Source organism: Pristis pectinata, chromosome 4 (genome assembly GCF_009764475.1).
Source record: "Pristis pectinata isolate sPriPec2 chromosome 4, sPriPec2.1.pri, whole genome shotgun sequence".
Taxonomy (NCBI): domain Eukaryota; kingdom Metazoa; phylum Chordata; class Chondrichthyes; order Rhinopristiformes; family Pristidae; genus Pristis; species Pristis pectinata.
Window position 1 is genome coordinate 90,023,395 of NC_067408.1, and position 18,783 is coordinate 90,042,177.

An 18,783-nucleotide genomic window follows, 5' to 3' on the forward strand; every position below is an offset into this window, starting at 1 on the left:
GAGGGAGGGGGTGCCGAGGTCAGAGGTTGCTTGGCGTGACACCGGAAGTGTTTCCGGTGGCTGCCGACGGTTGTCTGGTCCACGCAGCGGCGGAGCCGTTGGTCGGTCGGTCGGTGGGTGGGTGAGTGAGGGCCGAGGCCGGGGAGGCTTTTGTTGTAATGTCTTCTCGGAATATAAATATTAAATCTCTGTACGTGATAAGAATGTAAAGTAACCGGAATGTTGTTGTCTGTGTCCGTGATTTCGCTTCCCTAACAGGGCAAAATGAACTCAGAATTTATACAGATCAGGAGTGAGAGGTGGGACCAGGCTTCCGTTTAACGTACGGAGCTTTCTTCTTCTTCTGTAAAGTACTGCGTTATGTTACAGCCTGTCTGTGCGGTGTGTAGACATAGCTGAACTGTCACCCCTTTCTACTGCTGGGAAAGGCCAGGAGGTCACTGGTCTTCCGTTATTTTCTGCCGTTGTCTGTGGCATTTATTCCGTCTGTCTGGATGGACCTCTGAGTGTTTTTGGGTCTCCACTTTCAGTTTCTCAATATTTAGGAAGGACTCTGTGTTGATATTTTCAGGATATCGACCGTAGACTCCACATTTGCTCTTTCACAATCTATTAATACCTCCTTGGAATCTCATGTTTCCATCTATCTTCGGGAGTACATTGCAAAATAGGAAAATTATTGACAAGTGAAGTTTGTGCATAGAAGGGAGAATAATACATCTTAGTAAGAAAAGAGATTATTATTTGGAAAACACAGAAGCATAGAGTATAGGAGCAGAAGTAGGTCACTTTGTATCAGTCAATATGATCACAGCTGACCGTCTATTTTAATATCATGTTCCACTCTCTTCATATTTCTTGAAGGCACAAGCCCAGATGGTTGAGGAACAAAAGGATCTCTGAGTACAAATATGTCAATCTCTAAAACTTGTCCCACAAGTTAATAAGTGCATAAATAAAGTAAGCCAAGCAACCATGGTATATTTCTGGAGGAGTAGAATTTAAAAAGTAGGGGAATTATGCTAAACCTGTATCAAACTTTGGTTTGAGTAATAAACATACCCGAGAACTCAATGGATTTGAGTCAGAATTTCTGGTAATTTAAAGTTTTCAAGGCACGTGGACTTGTCAGTTCTGTGCCCAGGATGAATTCTACCCTCCTGCAACAGGCAGAAAGGATCCCTAGCATGTGCAGTGCATCCTTCTTTGAAATGGGCAGAAATAAAGTGAATGAAGGGAGGGGAAAGTGAGAGAACTGATTTGGGGAAAGGGGGTGGAGGTAGGGAGCCTGAGGGAGGGTGAATTGGGGTGGGGCACTTGCAAGGGAGAGGGCAGAGGAAAAGTGTGTGTGCATGATTTATGTATGCATAGAATGTGTGCCCACTACGCATGTGAGCTCAGTTTGAGAGGCAAAAGCTGGCTTCCAGTCACGTTGGACCTCTGCTATTCAACCAAGACCTTGCACTTTCAAGTCTATGTGGTGGATGGTGTGCAATGGCCAGCCCACATTTAAAAACAAAATCTCACACACAACTGAAGTGGAGGTAAGTTGTCCTCAATCCTGTGAAACCTCCTAAGAACTTGGAGAGATTGCACGTAAAGTATTGCATATCATTCTGTTGCCATAGTATGAGGAGGATATAGGGCACTAAAGAAAGTGCAGAACTGTGAGGGCATTCGGGCAAGAAAGGATGAATAGACCAGGCCTCCTCCTCCTCAAGAAGACTTAGGATTGACCTAATAGAGGTCTTTAAAATTTACTAGAATGGATGCGGAGAGAGAATGTTTTCATTTGTGGGGAAGAGCATAACTAGAGATCATTGTTTTAAGACGGTCACAAAATAATCCAATAGGGAATTTAAAAGAAGCTCCTTTCCCCAAAGAGCTGCAAGACTAGAAGCCTTGCAGGGTTTGGCTGAGGAATGTTATCATTTTTGCTAGAAGTGAATACAAAAGTAGAGGCATTATGACTCTGTTGCATAGAGCATTGCTAAAAGCACATCTGAAGTGCTGAGGTAAATAGTATGATCACATTTATGGGGAAACTAGAAAAGCATTTGAGGAAGAAGGGAATAAAGGGTTGCATTGATACATTTGATTCTGGTTTGTGCACTTCTCCCTCTCCCAACACTGATTCATACCAGACACCACAAGTTACATCCTGCCGGTTTGAATATCTCCCTATTATCCCCATTCACTATCTCTTGTCAGTCAGCCAATTTCCTAACCAGGGTTCTGTAATTTGCCATCGATCCCATCAATTCCATACAAGGACAATGCTTCCAAATAGTTAGCTACGTTAGACTATTGTTTATTGAATACAGCTCTGCCTTCAATACTATAATTCCAAGCAAAGTCATCACCAAACTCCAAGACCTGGGACTCAACACCTCCCTCTGTTACTGGATCCTTGACTTTCTGACCAACAGACTGCAATCATTGAAGATAAGCAGCAATACCTCTAGCACGATTATTCTCAACACTGGTGCCCCACAAGGCTGCGTCCTCAGCCCTCTACTCTACTCCCTATATACTCATGACTGTGTGCCAGATTCTGCTCTAACTCCATCTACAAGTTTGCAGATGATACCACCGTCGTAGGCCATATCTCAACCAACGATGAGTCGGGGTCCAGGAAGGACATAGCGAGCTTAGTGGCATGGTGTCATGACAACAACCTTTCCCTCAATGTCAACAAAACAAAAGAGCTAGTCATTGACTTCAGGAAAGGGGATGGAGTACGTGCACCTGTCTACATCAACAGTGCTGAGGTCGACAGGGTTGAGAGCTTCAAGTTCCTTGGAGTAAACATCACCAATAGCCTATCCTAGTCAAATCACGTAGATGCCACAGCCAAGAAAGCTTACCAGCGCCTCTACTTCTTCAGGAGGCTAAAGAAATTTTGTCTGTCCCCTTTGACACCAACTTTTATCAATGCACCATAGAAAGCATCCTATCTGGATGTATCGTGGCTTGGTACGGCAACTGCTCTGCCCAGGACCGCAAGAAACTGCAGAGAGTTGTAGACAGAGCCCAGCACATCACGGAAACCAGCCTCCCTTCCTTGGACTCTGTCTTTACCTCTCACTGCCTTGGCAAAGCAGCCAGCATAATCAAAGACCCCATCCACCCGGGTCATTCTGTCTTCTCTCCTCTTCCATCAGGTAGAAGATACAGGATCCTGAGGGCACGTACCACCAGGCTCAAGGACAGCTTCTATCCCACTGTGATAAGACTATTGAACGGTTCCTTTATACCATGAGATGGATTCTGACCTCACAATCTACCTTGTGACCTTGCACCTTATTGTCTACCAGCACTGCACTTTCTCTGTAGCTGTGACACTTAACTCTGTAGTGTTATTGTTTTTACCTGTACTACCTCAATGCACTGTGTAATGAATTGACCCGTACGATTGGTATGCAAGTCAATTTTTTTTTACCTTACCTCGGTACAAGTGACAATAATAAACCGATAGTTGAACGGCTAAGGAGATGACTGGATTTTCTATTGTTTTAGAAGCTAATTGTAGTCAATTGCTTTGAAATGTATATACTTTTATATTTTGTCGTCTGTTTTGACATTCTAGTTCTATTAGTTGGATTGTTTCTGCTTCTTATTTTGGAAAAAAAACAGTTTGATATAATCATAGGTTTTACATAAATGATTGCCATTTGGTCTATTACTTTCAGTACAGCTTTTAGAAAGAAACTATTATGACCTATTTTTCAAATCTTTATTTTCTTCCTTTGAAAATACTGAGTTTTGTATCCACAACCTGGTGGGACAATCCTTTCTGAGCAACAGTTTTCATTAGAATATTTCTAATCTCTCTCTCCTTTTGGTGGAAACTAGCAACCTGCCAAACAATGGAAATAGTTCTTTCTGATTTACTTAATCAAAATCCTTCATAATTTGGAAAAATTCCATTTGGACATCCTGAGGGGAAGGGCCCAATTTCTTTAGTTTCTCTTCATACCCAAAGAATTTTATTCTTGATGTCAAAAATGAACTATTTTCTATAGCTTCCTAATGAACTGAAAACCCTGCTTATAGTAGGGTGACACAATGTGGATACCATATTCCAACTATGACTTAACCAATTTTCTGTATAGTTAGTCATGGCATCATACGACGTGGAAATAGGCCCCTTGGCCTATTAAGTCTGCGCCAATCATCAAGCATGTCACTTTACTACTCCCATTTTGTCATCCTCATGTTCACATCAACTGCCTGTAGATTCCACCACTCATGAAACCTGCACCTCTTTGGGATATGGGAAGAATAGCATGCAGTCATGGAAAATGTGCAGATTGCACAGAGATAGCACCAGAACTCCGGACTGGAGATGTGAGGCAGCACATCTACTAGCTGTGCCTCTGTATCTTTGTATTTAATTCTCTTTTTATTAATTTATGGACCTGGAGTCACACTTGCTTTCACAGCTACATATACTCGTGTTGCCAATTTTAAAGGTTTGTATAACAGAACTATCGATCCTTTTAAGGATTAAGGTTTGGTGAATATTTCTTTTCCTTATTTTTCTAATAGAAATTTTGTATCTTGCAATTGTCTGCATTAAACCTGAGTTTCTTTGTTATATTGTCCATGTGGCATATAGTTCTGTTTATTACTCACCAAATAGTTGCAATATATTTGTGTTATTTACAGTGATTTACTATATCATGGGGTTTGTGCTGATCTGGCAGTGTCTGATAAGTAATCCTCTCTTTTTTTCCCCAGATGAAAATTAGTGACAGTGACTTAAGATCCACTACAGTTTTGAAAATATGACAACAGATATCAAAATGGAGAATAAAGGTATTTTAATAATTACATGATTTTGAAATTCTTTCCAAATCAGTTTAGTTTATTTGTATTAAAAGTTGTAGCAATGAATTAGGCGTATGAGTATATCGTTAGTTCATGGTATCCATATTTGCCACTCATCTCCTGACCTTTATTTATTTTGTATTAGAAGCACAGTTTACATTTTAATGTAGTTTACATTGTAATATGACATGTACACTTCTGGAACAATGCTTCTTTAAATGAAGGGACAAACTGAAATAGAACTGTTTCAAACAAGATAGGTTAAGAATATTCAGAAAGCCATGATGTCACTTCCATACAATCTTTTGCCATGCATCAGCTTTGGCTCAGTACCTTCTGAGTCAGAAATCTATGGGCTAAGATTTCTGGCTCAGTACCTTCTGAGTCAGAAATCTATGGGCTAAGATTTCCATCAGACCACGTTTAAAGTTCAACCAATATTACTTAAATAAATCGTTTCATTCCTGTTTATAGGATCTGTTGCTTCAGTTGTGAACTTCAGAAGTAACTAAGCTTTGCTTTTTAATTTAAAAAAAGTCTCTATTGACATTAGAGGCATGATGCAAAGCCATCTCTTTCTTGTGAAATAAGACTTGCATTGTAGTTCCAATTTGCCATAAAACTGGTTTATGCTAATATTAGTTGAAATCGAATGCTTCAAAAACAAACTTCTGATGTTTCAGACTGAAAAAGGTGAAAAAATGTATAGCAGTCTATATACAGTGGCATGCAAAAGTGTGGGCACCCCTTGTCAAAATTTCTGTTACTGTGAATAGCTAAGTGAGTAAAAGATGACCTGATTTCCAAAAGGTATAAGGTTAAAGATGACACATTTCTTTAATATTTTAAGCAAGATTACTTTTTTATTTTTGCCTTTTATAGTTTCAAAATAACAAAAAAGGAAAAGGGCCCGAAACAAAAGTTTGGGCACCCTGCACGGTCAGTACTTAGTAACACCCCCTTTAGCGGGTATCATGGCTTGTAAACACTTACTGTAGCCAGCTAAGAGTCTTTCAATTCCTGTTTGAGGGATTTTCGCCCATTCTTCCATGCAAAAGGCTTCTAGATCTGTGAGATTCTTGGGCTGTCTTGCATGCACTGCTCTTTTGAGGTCTATCCACAGATTTTCGATGGTGTTTAGGTCGGGGGACTGCGAGGGCCATGGCAATACCTTCAGCTTGTGCCTCTTGAGGTAGTCCATTGTGGATTTTGAGGTGTGTTTAGGATCATTACCCTGTTGTAGAAGCCATCCTCTTTTCATCTTCAGCTTTCTTACAGATGGTGTGATGTTTGCTTCCAGAATTTGCTGGTATTTAATTGAATTCATTCTTCCCTCTACCAGTGAAATGTTCCCCATGCCACTGGCTGCAACACAAGCTCAAAGCATGATTGATTCACCCCCGTGCTTAACAGTTGGAGAGGTGTTCTTTTCATGAAATTCTGCACCCTTTTTTCTCCAAACATACCTTGGCCCATTGCGGCCAAAAAGTTCTATTTTAACTTCATCAGTCCACAGGATTTGTTTCCAAAATGCATCAGGCTTGTTTAGATGTTCCTTTGCAAACTTCTGACGCTGAATTTTGTGGTGAGGATGCAGGAAAGGTTTTCTTCTGATGACTCTTCCATGAAGGTCATATTTGTGCAGGTGTCGCTGCACAGTAAAACAGTGCACCACTGCTCCAGAGTCTGCTAAATCTTCCTGAAGGTCTTTTGCAGTCAAACGGGGTTTTTGATTTGCCGTTCTAGCAATACTACGAGCAGTTCTCTCGGAAAGTTTTCTTGGTCTTCTAGAACTCAACTCGACCTCCACCGTTCCTGTTAACTGCCATTTCTTAATTACATTACAAACTGAGGAAACGGCTACCTGAAAACGCTTTGCTATCTTCTTATAGCCTTCTCCTGCTTTCTGGGCATCATTTATTTTAATTTTCATAGCACTAGGCAGCTGCTTAGAGGAGCCCATGACTGCTTATTGTTGGGACAAGGTTTGAGGAGTCAGGGTATTTATAAAGCTTTGGAAGTTGCATCACCTGGCCTTTCCTAATGATGACTGTGAACAAGCCATAGCCCTAAAAAGCTAGTGAAGGTCTGAGACCTTGGTAAAAGTTATCTGAGAGCTCAAATCTCTTGGGGTGCCAAAACTTTTGCATGGTGCTCCTTTCTTGTTTTTCCCACTCTAAAATTGTACAAAACAAAAATAATACACTAATCTTGCTTAATGTTGAAAAGAATGTTTCGTCTTTAACTTTATGACTTTTGGAGATCAGTTCATCTTCTACTCACTTAACTATTCACAGTAACAAAAATTTTGACCAGGGGTGCCCAAACTTTTGCATGGCACTGTAAATAAAGGAAAACTGTTTGTATGTTTCCTTTCTGGGAAATACTTAGAAGTACTTTACAACCAATAAAGTACTTCTAAGGTGTAGTATCTTGTATTGTAGGACATAGGAAATTTGTTTGGCTGGGCCTTATGATTTAGATACATATTGAATTATTATTAATTTAAACTCAGTAATCATATTCAGTACTGTGAAGATAAGATATTTAGTAGTCACATGTACATCGAAACACACAGTGAAATGCATCTTCTTGCATTACTGAGAATGTGCTGGGGGCAGCCCGCAAGTGTCGCCACTCTTCCAGCGCCAACATAGCATGCCCACAGCTCCTAACCTGTATGTCTTTGGAATATAGGAAGAAACCGGAGCATCCAGAGGAAACCCACGCAGACACACGGGGAGAACTTACAAGCTCCTTACAGACAGTGGCGGGAATTGAACCCGGGTCGCTGGCACTGTAATAGCGTTACGCTAACCGCTACAGGAGGACATCCAGTTATTGTATAGCTGAAATTAACAAAACGTCTATAGTCTGAATCACAATCCATCTGGAGAACTTGTAGAAATTGTCCCATTTAAACAATAAGTTTATAATTATCCGGGAAAGAAGTAAATGTGGGGATATAACCATGGGCTTTGTATATATAATTTTGTACCAGGAAAGAATGTTAGTGAGTCATGGTTTTAAAGCAGTAGTTCAAATCTGGTGCATGTAATTTGGTGCTTAGATTGAATGGTGCCACAGTTTACTGATGATTAATGTTGGTTCAAGTAGAATAATAACATTTTATTACCCCTTTTTAATATATCTAGTTTTGTATTGAACAGTATTAAAGTTTCTCTGTTTAATATTTTAGTTCCAATAGTACGATCCATCCGTGGACCTGGAGATGGAATGGAAATGGAGGAACCAGCCAAACCAGTGGAAAATACATCAGGAATAAATAAAAAAACTCATCATGCGGAACGAACTAAGCCTGGTGTTCTTCAGCTTGGGAAAATTCAGCCAAGCCAAGCAGTTGAAGTAGAAGCCATTAGGATTGTGGTTCCCAAAGCTGCTGTATTTCATGATCTTCCTGCAAAGAGTATAAAGCTAAATGATTCTGCAGGTTTCCATAAAGGTGAATTGTCAAGTCAATTAGAAAATACAATTGAACTCAAGAAAGAGGTGACCGAACTTAAAGTTGCCATTGAAAAATCTCAGTGTTCGGAAAGAAAACTCCTTCAGGATAAAGAAGGGCTTGCTAATCAAATCCGGGTACAGACTGAGGTGAGATGACATAATTTTAACATGTTCTGGTCTTGGATTTGCACGAATCTCTCAAGCCTGTCATTTTTTTCTGACCAAAAAAACCATGAAACAAATTGCTAGAAGTATATACAGCAAGTCCTGTCATCATTATAGTGGGTGGGGGTTGGAGGAACAACTGAGAAAACTTGTCAAAACTGAGAATTGTGGTTAGAAAATAAGGAGAAACAACAGATTGAAATCTATGAAATTAACTCTGGAGGATGAGCAGCAATAGGATCTTTTGGGTACATAAAATCTTTACAGTTGCTCTTTATTCCAGGTGAATCGTGAGCTGAAAAAATTACTTGTGGCATCTGTTGGCGATGATCTTCAATATCATTTTGAGCGCATGGCTCGTGAAAAAAATCAACTAATCTTGGAAAATGAGACTTTGAGCCAAAACTTGGCTCAACTTTCCGAGCAGCTGGAGAGGATGACCATACAGTGTGATGTGTGGCGAAGCAAGTTTCTCGCTAGCAGGTTACTAGCCTACAACATTTATTTTCCTAACCTTGTCTAAAACGAACAATATACTTTTGCTTCCACACTTCTAATTCCTCTTGTCATCTCCATTTCTGTGCCTAGAAGTTCATCCCTGATTAATGACACTGAAAGTACTATATAGTTCCAATTGCATCATTTGCTTCCAAAACTTGGAAAAATTGATTTAGCAACACTGACTAGAGATACTAAGACACTACTCAATGGAAAATTCTTATGTTTGAAACTTTTAGCTTTTCTTAACCTAAATTTATATATTCTGTGTATATATCAAAAAAGTACAACAAATATCTGCTTGTGTTCTGTTAAGTCATTCCCAATAGTTAAAATGTCCACTCTGGATGCAGTTTCATGAAAATTACTGCTGTGACAATTTATGTTAACAATTTAGCTGCTTGAATCAAAATCAGATTTTTTTTAATACTTTCAGGTAAATGCTGCTTATAAATGGAAAATGGATTTCAGCATAGATGTTTTTTTTAGAGCTATTAGATTTTAGTGAGGAAAAGTAAGGAGGCCACGTGTTACTTGGAAATAGATCTCGGAGTGGAATTTAATGGGGCCAAAGCAAAGGCAAATCCAGCACTGCAGTTTATTTCTAGAGGGATTGGACTGAGAAAAGTCAAGTTATTCTAAACCATTATTAGACCACAATTGGAATATTGGTTACTATTTTATAAAAGGCATATGAAAGTTTTGGCAAAAAAGATTTAAAAGTTTGATACCAGAAATGTAGGAATAGACATAAGGTAACAATGAGTAAGCCAAGAATGTTTTTACTATGCCAGTAATTTCTTTCTCATTTCTAGGAATTTTAAGGGTTTAAAATGTTCAGGTCTGATTTCTTTTGAGCAAAGAAGGCTGAGGGGTCACCTATTAAGAGTTACAGAAAGTGTATTTTCACCATTGGGGAGGAGCAAAAGTGAAGTCACTAAAACAAAATAGATATCAAGAAATTACTGGGAATTCAGAAGAAATTTCCTTCTTCATTGAGAGTGCATGGAGTATTGAGGCAAGTAATACAGATGGATTTAAGAAGAAGTAAATAACGGAGCTGGCAGACTGCTACCACGGTTGAATGAAGAAGGATTAGAAGCTCAAGTGTTGTGTAAATGTCAGCTTGGACTAGTTGGGGCAAATGGCTTATTTGTGTTCAGTACCTTCTGTGTATAAGAGCATTGTGATAATTCAACCACATGTAACAAACCTTGGCATTCCCTAATGGTTCAAAATATTTCGTGCACAGTATGGCATATACTTGAAGTAAGTAAAACAAAGTAGATTTATTTTTGAAATGCTGATTGAACTTTATTCCTTAATATTTTTGCTAGCATTTCAGTGTTTTCAAGAAATTGCATTCATTTTTATTGTCAAAAACTGTACTATAGCTTCAGAGGTTATTTTTTTAACATTACTCTATTTGATGTAAAGTGTGTCTTGGTTCTAATTTCTTAAATACTTATTAACTCAAATTATAAAAACTAATATGTTGTAATTTTATGAATAAAATGTTATTTTGGTCAACTTCCCTCTCAGAGTAATGGCTGATGAGCTGTCCCATTCCAGGACATCATTGCAGCGTCAAATTAGAGAAGCTCAAAGTGCCATACAGGATCTTCTCATTGAACGTGAACAATTTCGTCAGGATATGGTTGACTCCCATAGGTATGCTTTTATCCTGGAGCATCTGATCACACTTTATCAATTAAGCAATAACCTGTCAACCCTTAAGCTGCCAACAGTTACAAAGAAATTCCAACATTCATAGGGAAGCAATTGACTTAAGTCAAGCAAATTATCGCTGAGTAGTGCCCTAATATTGATAGGTACTTAAGTCTCAGGAATACCTCATTTTTATCATGATTGACAAACATTTGTTTAGATTAAATCATTTAGATTAATGCAAATTAGAAATTTTGCATTTTACCAACTTTATCTCAATTATTATGATATTGTTTTGCCCAGTATTTATTTTCCATGCACTTGCAATGTTTATTGTAGAAGTGATTCCAACTTGTTAAAGTAAACATTTGATTCTAGTTTTTCAGTGTGCTAGATCACTAAAGATTTATATGGTTGATTATAGATGTAACAGAGTTAATCCCTGGAGATCTGTGAGTCTGAGAAAGGCTGTTTTAAGATGCATATTTTGTACCAGCAATTCTGATTCTATAAGTATTGATCACTTGGATAAACATTGCAGTTAACTAAAGTGTTCAAATTGTATAGGTTAGTTCTGCTTCGAGTAATCCATTTTTATTATCCTTCTCAGATTCCTTGAGGAGCTCTTGGTATCGCTGCAGTGGGGCCGGCAACAAACCTACTACCCTAGTGCCCAACCATTCACGACAGCAGAACTTGCTTCTGCCACTCATAAGTTAGCTGAGGCTGTAAATTGCCACCTTCTTGGAAAACTAAGTATAAGTAATCCACAGAAGACTAACCAACAAATTGAATTCTCCAGCACACCTGCTGAAAAAATGGCTGAAAAGGTATAGTATTGCATGGGAAAGTCATAACATGGTGTCTTCTTGAAGATAGCAAAACATTGATTTTTAACCACATACTTGGTAACCAAACTGAGTCAATGCTAAAGCATCCAAATCCCACCCCAACCCTAAACCCACATCTTTCTCTAGTTTCTCATTGGTTTTCCTTTATGTTGTCACGTACCAGCAACAAAAGAAACACCGACTCATGTATAAGTGTTAAAAACTATTTTATTAATAACTGCTTATGACAATAAGAAAAATAAAAGTAAAAATGTTAGAATGTTAGATCTTAAACATTAACCCCAAAAACTAAACTCAGTATGCGTGTGGCAAATTCCCAAACTCCAAGTCCAGGAATAGTTCTCAAAGTTCAGTTCAGCAAGCCGTAAGGTGAAACGTGAGCAAAGGCATCTGCAAAACCACCGTTGACTGAAGAGGAAATGTAGAGAGAGAATAGAGAGTAATTACAAAATCCAAATGTTCCACGGTGGAACTCATACGACACCTCAATCATTGATTATCTCCATTCCTTTGTTCCGAAGTATCTGCCACCCCGAAAGGCATTCGAGACGTGGCTGTCCACACAAATACCTGTTTCCTTCTACAGGTTAATGACAAAGTGGACTCCACTGAATTATTCCAAAGCTCCATACGTTGTCACGAACCAGCAACAAAAGAAACACACTGAGCATGATTTAGTGTTAAAAACTATTTTATTAATCACTACTTATGATAATACGTAAAATAAAAGTAAAAATGTTAGTATGTTAGAATTCAAGAATGTTAAACCTCGAACGTTAACCCCAAAACTAAACTCTTCGTGTGTGTGTGTGTGTGTGTGTGACAAAGTCCAAACTCCCAGTTCCTGAATGGTTCTTAAAGTTCAGTTCCGCAAGCCATAAGGTGAAACATGAGCAAGGGCTTCTTCAACAACCACCGTTGTCTGAAGATAAGATGTAGATGTAGAAAAACATAGAGAGAGTACATACGAAATCCAAATGTTTCACGATGGAACCCAAACGACACTTCAGTGTTTACTCGGTAGTGACTTCCTCACCCCGAAAAGCATCCGAACCGTGGTCGTCCACACACAAATACCTGTTTCCTTCTACAGGTCAGCAACAAAGTGAACTCCACCGGATTACTTCCAACTTCCATACATGGATTTCAGTGGCAAACACAGTTATTGTTTCTCATCCATCGATAGAGAAAACAAGCAGGCTGGTGTCTCTCTCCCTTCTCTCTCTCTCTCCTTCTTCTTCTGCCTTCTTCAACAACGTCATTACGTCCTTTATCTTCTATTGACGTAAGCATGCCCCACACACACACACTCTCTATCTTAAAGGGACTTTCACTGAGTCCATAACAACGTGGATTGTAGTGACAGACACTGTCATTGTTTTTCATCCATCAATACAGAGACCAGCAGGCTGGTGTTTGTGTGTCTCTCTCTCCCTCCCCCTCTCCCCCTCTCCCCCTCTCCCCCTCTCCCCCTCTCCCCCTCTCCCCCTCTCCCCCTCTCCCCCTCTCCCCCTCTCCCCCTCTCCCCCTCTCCCCCCTCCCCCCCTCCCCCCTCCTCCCTCTCCCTCCCCTCCTCTCTGACTGTCTGCTCCAAAACGTCATCACATCCTTATCTCTTGTTGTCGTCATCACGCCCCACACACACACACACACACACACACACACACACACTCTATTGTGCTATGTCTTAAAGGGACATTCCCCAATAGTAACCTAGTTCATAACAATGTTCTCTCCAAACTCAAAATTCCTCTCTTGCTAATGCATTGTAAGCAGTTCCTTTTTCAAGTACTGTAAATACCCAAGTGCCCTGTCCTGTCCCAAAACACTGCCACCTTTCAAATCTATCGTCACCACCGCTATTTTGTATAAGAAAAATATACCTACCCCATCCATCCTTGCAGACTCATCCCAATCTCTAATCTTCCTAATATTATCTGTCATCTCACAAATCCCTGCCCTCCTGTATAGAAATTCAATTTTGAATTTCTCCAATTAGGTTTTTGCCCATGTCCTATCATTGAAAAGACTGATGGAAGTCATAAATTTCATAAGAGTCATAAAAGTCATAAGCTTCTGGTGATGCACAACTTTCTTTTGTCCTTTTGCTTATTGCAGCCTTTGACATTGACAATCACACCATGCTCCAATGCCGCTTTTCAATTTTGCATGTAATTAGACTGCCTTCACTTGGTTTCTGTCAATAGCCTGAATATCTCTGGCACAAAAGTGAGGGAAACAGAGGGGGCAGGGTTGGGGGGGGCAGCATGAGGAAGGGGGAACTGGTGCTTTACAGTGGGTTCGAGACCCTCATGGAATGGTCTAACCTGATGGGGCCCCAGTGCCAAATGGCCCCAAGTTAGAGGGATCAGGACAGGGTCAATGGTCTACAGATAGTAAAATACGCTGAGGTTGAAAAAGACTGTTTGTATTCTCAGCATCCTGTTTCATTCCCAGGCTCAGCTTTCAAATACAAAAACTATCCCCTTCTAACGTTTCCTGCCTTCACCATTACTCAATGCACCTGCTGATTAAAATCCTGCTACTTTCAAACCCCAATTATTCCAAAGTTCTTCCATCTGTCCTCCTCACATCAATCTTCCCTAAACCAGATCATCCAAAATCCTGTTGCATGCATACTATCCCATTCCATTCCTTTGCCCTGAATGCTTTTGACCTATATTGGCTATTAGCTCCTTTTCTTAATTTCTAACCCTTATGTTTCAAATCCTTGTCTTCATCCCTCAACTTGCTTCCAGCCATACAACTCTTGGATTATATTGTGTTCTTCCAACTCTGAACCCTTCCTCTTCAATGAATGATTAATACTTTGCATTCTGCCGTTCAGACCTTGGACCATTATACTGCGCCATCTCCCTTTCTGCTTTTCACAAAACTCACTTTGCTATGCTTGTAAGTTTTCTGTCTTAATTTCTCCCTTGGCTCTTTTCATATTTGCCTGACAATGCTTCTGAGAAATACCAAGCACTTTTCTTCAGCACTAAAATTGCTGTAGGAATATAAATTGTTGTTGAATATTCCAGGCAATAATTGAGAATAATGGGATTCTTTCACTTGTTTGACTGTTTTGTTACCCATCCAGGAATGGATAGCTTTGAAAGAATGGGTATAGAGAAGGCAGTGGTCATCCAAATTATCAATTGTGCAATAGCAGCTTATACTCCATCATCTCTTATTTGGCAGTTAGCCTGCATGTTAAAGAATTTATCCAGGATCATTCCCCTTTAGAAATGATTATTAAAATTTAACTGTTTCTTCTTGACCATCACTTGTCGATTAATTGCTGAATGCATTTGAGTTTCCTCCAAATTTGTAATCCATAAATTCAATAATCTTACCTGTCCACTTGGCAGATACATTTTCTTTATTGAGCGACATAATTAAGGTTTGCTTACTGGATTTGATATCCCCTGCCAACCGCCTAATTTTGTTTGAAATGGCATAGATAATGGATTAAGCCAATTAAATACCAATATGAAGCCCATAAATTTGGTGAATTCCAGAAGTCTCATGCATAATTATATAAAAGTTATGTCTATTAACAATTAAACAGCATAAAAACAACTTCTCAAGAATTCTAGGTATGCATGACAGGATTTTCTTCTGTCCTGAATTTTCATTTGTCCTCTGTGTGTTGCTCAAAGTTGCTGAGCTTTTCCGGTACTTTTACTAAAAATCTTGCATGAACGCCATGATCACCAAAGCAAAAGGTACTGATGACACAGATGTTCCCAATGAAGATATGGATATATTTTCTTCTATTACTACAAATAACATAACTACATTATGGAGAAACTGTGCTTTCTACTTGCAGTGATAAATTGAAGAGAATATACCAATTAAAATGTTTAATACTGACCAAATTTGGCACTAATTTGGAAATCTAATAATATTATAGCTAGGAGTGTAATATATTAAAAACTGTTTTCACCATCTTGAGTTTTCAGGCAAACTAACACTCAGTCCAGTTATACAAGTTGTGCTTCTGGTACACATGAGCTCATGTTAATAAGCAAGTAACTTTGATTAACTTTGTTTCATCTTTTTGCTATTGAGTCTTAGTGTTGTATAGCACAGGGATGGCCCCTTCGGCCCACGAGGTCCACACCAAACTTTTCACCCAAACTTTAATTCCATTTGATTATGTTTCTGATTGAAGCAATGCCCATCTTATTACTGGTTCTATCATTGCATCCATCATGGTTTTTAATGTTATGTAAAGATATATAAGGCCTATTTAGCTGCTTTTGAAAGATCAAGATCTACAAATGCTACAAACCATTTCAGTGAATGTGCAGTTAATAAAGTACCTTGTGAATTTTTTAACAATAGAGCTATAATAAATGAACTCATTAAGTACCTAGATTCCTACTGGCTATTTCTCATCTACTCTTCGGTCCAGATGACGGGTCTCAACCCGAAATGTCATTTCCCTCCGCAGATGCTGCCCGACCTGCTGAGTTCCTCCAGCAGTTTATTTTTTGCACTAGGTTCCTACTGTGTAATTGTAGATTACATATTCTTGTCTGCAAAGATATAAACTTGCTCAGATATTCCAAAGCAGATGGTTTGCAGCTATGCCATTCTTTCACTTGCTCTAAACTCTAGGTACTTAAATTGATGAAACAATTTAAACCTTCAACCAAAGAAATCTGTAAATAAACAAATCAGTATATTTTCCCTATGCAGGCACCTAGTGGCTGGGGTAAAGAATAAGTTCCTAGAGCAATATTGACTGAATTAAGCAAACATATTGGTCGACTTAACATTTCAAAATGCTCAGATCCCTTTTCTATTTGCAGGTTTTAAAGATGTTGGATCCTACGCTGTATAGTAAAGGAACAGCAGATATGCCATTCTGTGATACGTCCCCAGCCTCGTTCCTCTCTAATAAAAAGAACATTGGACGATTTCATCCATATACCAGATACGAAAATATCACATTTAATTGTTGCAACCATTGCACAGGAGAATTGACAGTCCTGTGAAATAGCTTTTTAATGAAATGATTGTATTATAGAAAAGGATGGCTATAATTACTACTTTTTCTTGTCAACTACTTGAGTACTTTGAAGCAATCAAACTTGGATATTTGCTTAAGATGAGCTTATTTACAAATATTAGTTATATATTGAAGTCAAGTATGTGTGCATTATAAGCAGCACAATATTCTATTCTATTCTCATTCTTATTTTCTCTATATTACCTGAACCTTTGCCTTGAGGTTCATTTAATTATAATGAAAATTATGATGTATTTATTTTTAATGTCTATTTTTATATAGAGTCAAAAAGATGAGCGTACAAGCAGTATTTATCTGCATATGTTCCTGATACAGTTGTAGCAGCAATGATAACTGTCTTAATTCACACTTAGGAAACGGTTACTTAAGGTCCATTTAGGTCAGTGCATTTCCTTTGAAGTTGCTTATGAATCAAGAGAATCTTCAATTTTGTAGTGAAATATGTGTATGTTTCAGATAAATTCTTGCAATCTGCTGTATAATCTGTGTTCCTGCATTCTTTATTTTTTATTTCATTAAATGTACCATTGTATGTTTGAAATCTAACAAATGGTAACCATTTATGCCCCAGTTAGTAATGTTGTAGCAAAGGTTGATAACTAGAGACTGCAGATTTGTAATTATGGTACAAAGAGAAGAATTTTGAATGATTTGTTTTTGTGCTTTAGGATATGCAGTACTTCACTTCAAATGACAAGAAAGAGAATCCCATGATATAATAAGTAATATGCAAAGAAGGAATACAATCTGTAGAAAGAGCAAGGCAATAGGAGTAGGTGCAGAGAGACTTAATGAGTTGTTTGATCTACCAAACCCCAATGCCTAAAATCAGTGTTTATGTTCTATTCCTCAGCAATCATATAAGTAATTTTGTTTTAATGGATATTTTAGCAATGTTTTTGAGGGAAATTCAATAATTACTTGTTTGCTAGTTGGCACAAATCACGAAATATGCTTGGTTGAGGAGATCAAATCAAAAGAATTATCCTTAAAGCAGTTAGAGGCTCCAAGCAGATTCTAAATAGATAATCAGCATAATTGGCTTTATTTTGATTAAAGGAAATTATTAGTTGAATATAGACCATCATTCACATGCTGCATACAAAACATATGTACGTAAAATGGATGGAGCTGAATCATGTCCTATTAATTCCAGGGAAATGCCATTATTAGCAAGGCCTGCATTTATTGTCACTACATAGTCTTGCAAAGGTGATGATCACTTGTCATCTTAAACCACCTCAGTCCCTGTAGTGAAGTTACTTCCACAATTGATGGGGAATTCCATGATTTGACTTAGCAATGCTGAAGGGACCAGGAGTGTGGGTGGTGCTGATAGTGTTTCCATGCACCTGCTCCCTAATTTGTAGCTGGTAGCTAGTGTTTGGGAGGTTCTGTAAAAGAACCCATGGCAAGTTGTTAATGTTTTTCTTGTAAATGGTACTCCCTGTACCACAATGGGCCACACATGAAGGGATTGTATATTTAAGGTGGTGTGTAGTCTACCTCTCAAGTGACTGCTTTGTTCTGGATGGTGTTGGGTTGCTTGAGTATTGTTGGAGCTGAAGTAGGAAGGTGGTGAGTTACAGTGAATCATTCACTGCAGGACTCCCAGCCTCTGACCTTAAAAGCAATAACCCTTAATTTTGTTCCAGTTAAATGTTCTCTAAGATTAGAATAAGCTAAGCATTGAATGAATTGCTCTCCTGTTAACATGTAAAATCGTCTTCTGTGCTAAGTTCTAAGTTTTAAAGTTTCAACTTAAACTGGCTATCTCTTATACTCCCTCCACTGGGGAAAGATACAGTGGAGTTGATTATCCTTCTACTTGTGCCCCACTGAAAACTGAAAATTCTGCTCTTTTTGATCTTTATTTACCTTGCACCCTGAAAATCTTGCTAGTAAGATTTATTTACTAGTAGAAAATCACACCAATAAATCTTAACGTTTATCATCACCATATTGAACGAAATAATGTCAGCAAAGCAAGGTAGTTTGGCCTTTTGCCAAAGAATGTATTAACTGATACTAGAACAGCATATTTGGAACATATTGTGAATAGATTATTGTTTTTACAGCACTCTGGCAGCCTTTAATTTCTTTTAAACAGCCTAGGACTGATGCATAAATTTTGACAGTGAAATTATTAATGATCTACATGATTATTTCTGATTTATTATTTAAATTCTTGGCATCAGAGACCAAAACTGAAACTAAATCTTGTGCATTATTCAAATTTAAAGCCAGGTGCTCTCCAGA

General features: G+C 38.4%; 1 protein-coding gene across 3 annotated transcripts; it reads left to right on the forward strand.

Annotated features, from left to right (window-relative positions):
- Window positions 1-15: 15 nt before the first annotated feature.
- On the forward strand, window positions 16-18,779 carry blzf1 (basic leucine zipper nuclear factor 1). 3 transcript variants are annotated; one of them, XM_052015067.1, is made up of 7 exons: window positions 16-121; window positions 4,744-4,821; window positions 8,033-8,445; window positions 8,747-8,946; window positions 10,504-10,632; window positions 11,240-11,459; window positions 16,304-18,779. In XM_052015067.1, the coding sequence occupies exons 2-7, from the start codon at window positions 4,791-4,793 to the stop codon at window positions 16,487-16,489; spliced, it is 1,179 nt and encodes a 392-aa protein (XP_051871027.1). In that variant the 5' UTR covers window positions 16-121; window positions 4,744-4,790; the 3' UTR covers window positions 16,490-18,779. The 3 variants fall into 3 exon arrangements, with proteins under 3 accessions (XP_051871027.1, XP_051871026.1, XP_051871025.1); XM_052015066.1 differs by lacking the exon at window positions 16-121 and adding an exon at window positions 169-299; XM_052015065.1 differs by lacking the exon at window positions 16-121 and adding an exon at window positions 252-322.
- Window positions 18,780-18,783: the final 4 nt, after the last annotated feature.

Excerpts from the sequence above, each read along its gene's own strand:
- blzf1 (XM_052015067.1), top strand. The coding sequence starts at position 4,791 with ATGACAACAGATATCAAAATGGAGAATAAAG. Across the intron at positions 4,822-8,032 it reads TATCAAAATGGAGAATAAAG|TTCCAATAGTACGATCCATC; the intron begins GTATTTTAATAA and ends TTAATATTTTAG. Across the intron at positions 11,460-16,303 it reads CTGAAAAAATGGCTGAAAAG|GTTTTAAAGATGTTGGATCC; the intron begins GTATAGTATTGC and ends TTCTATTTGCAG.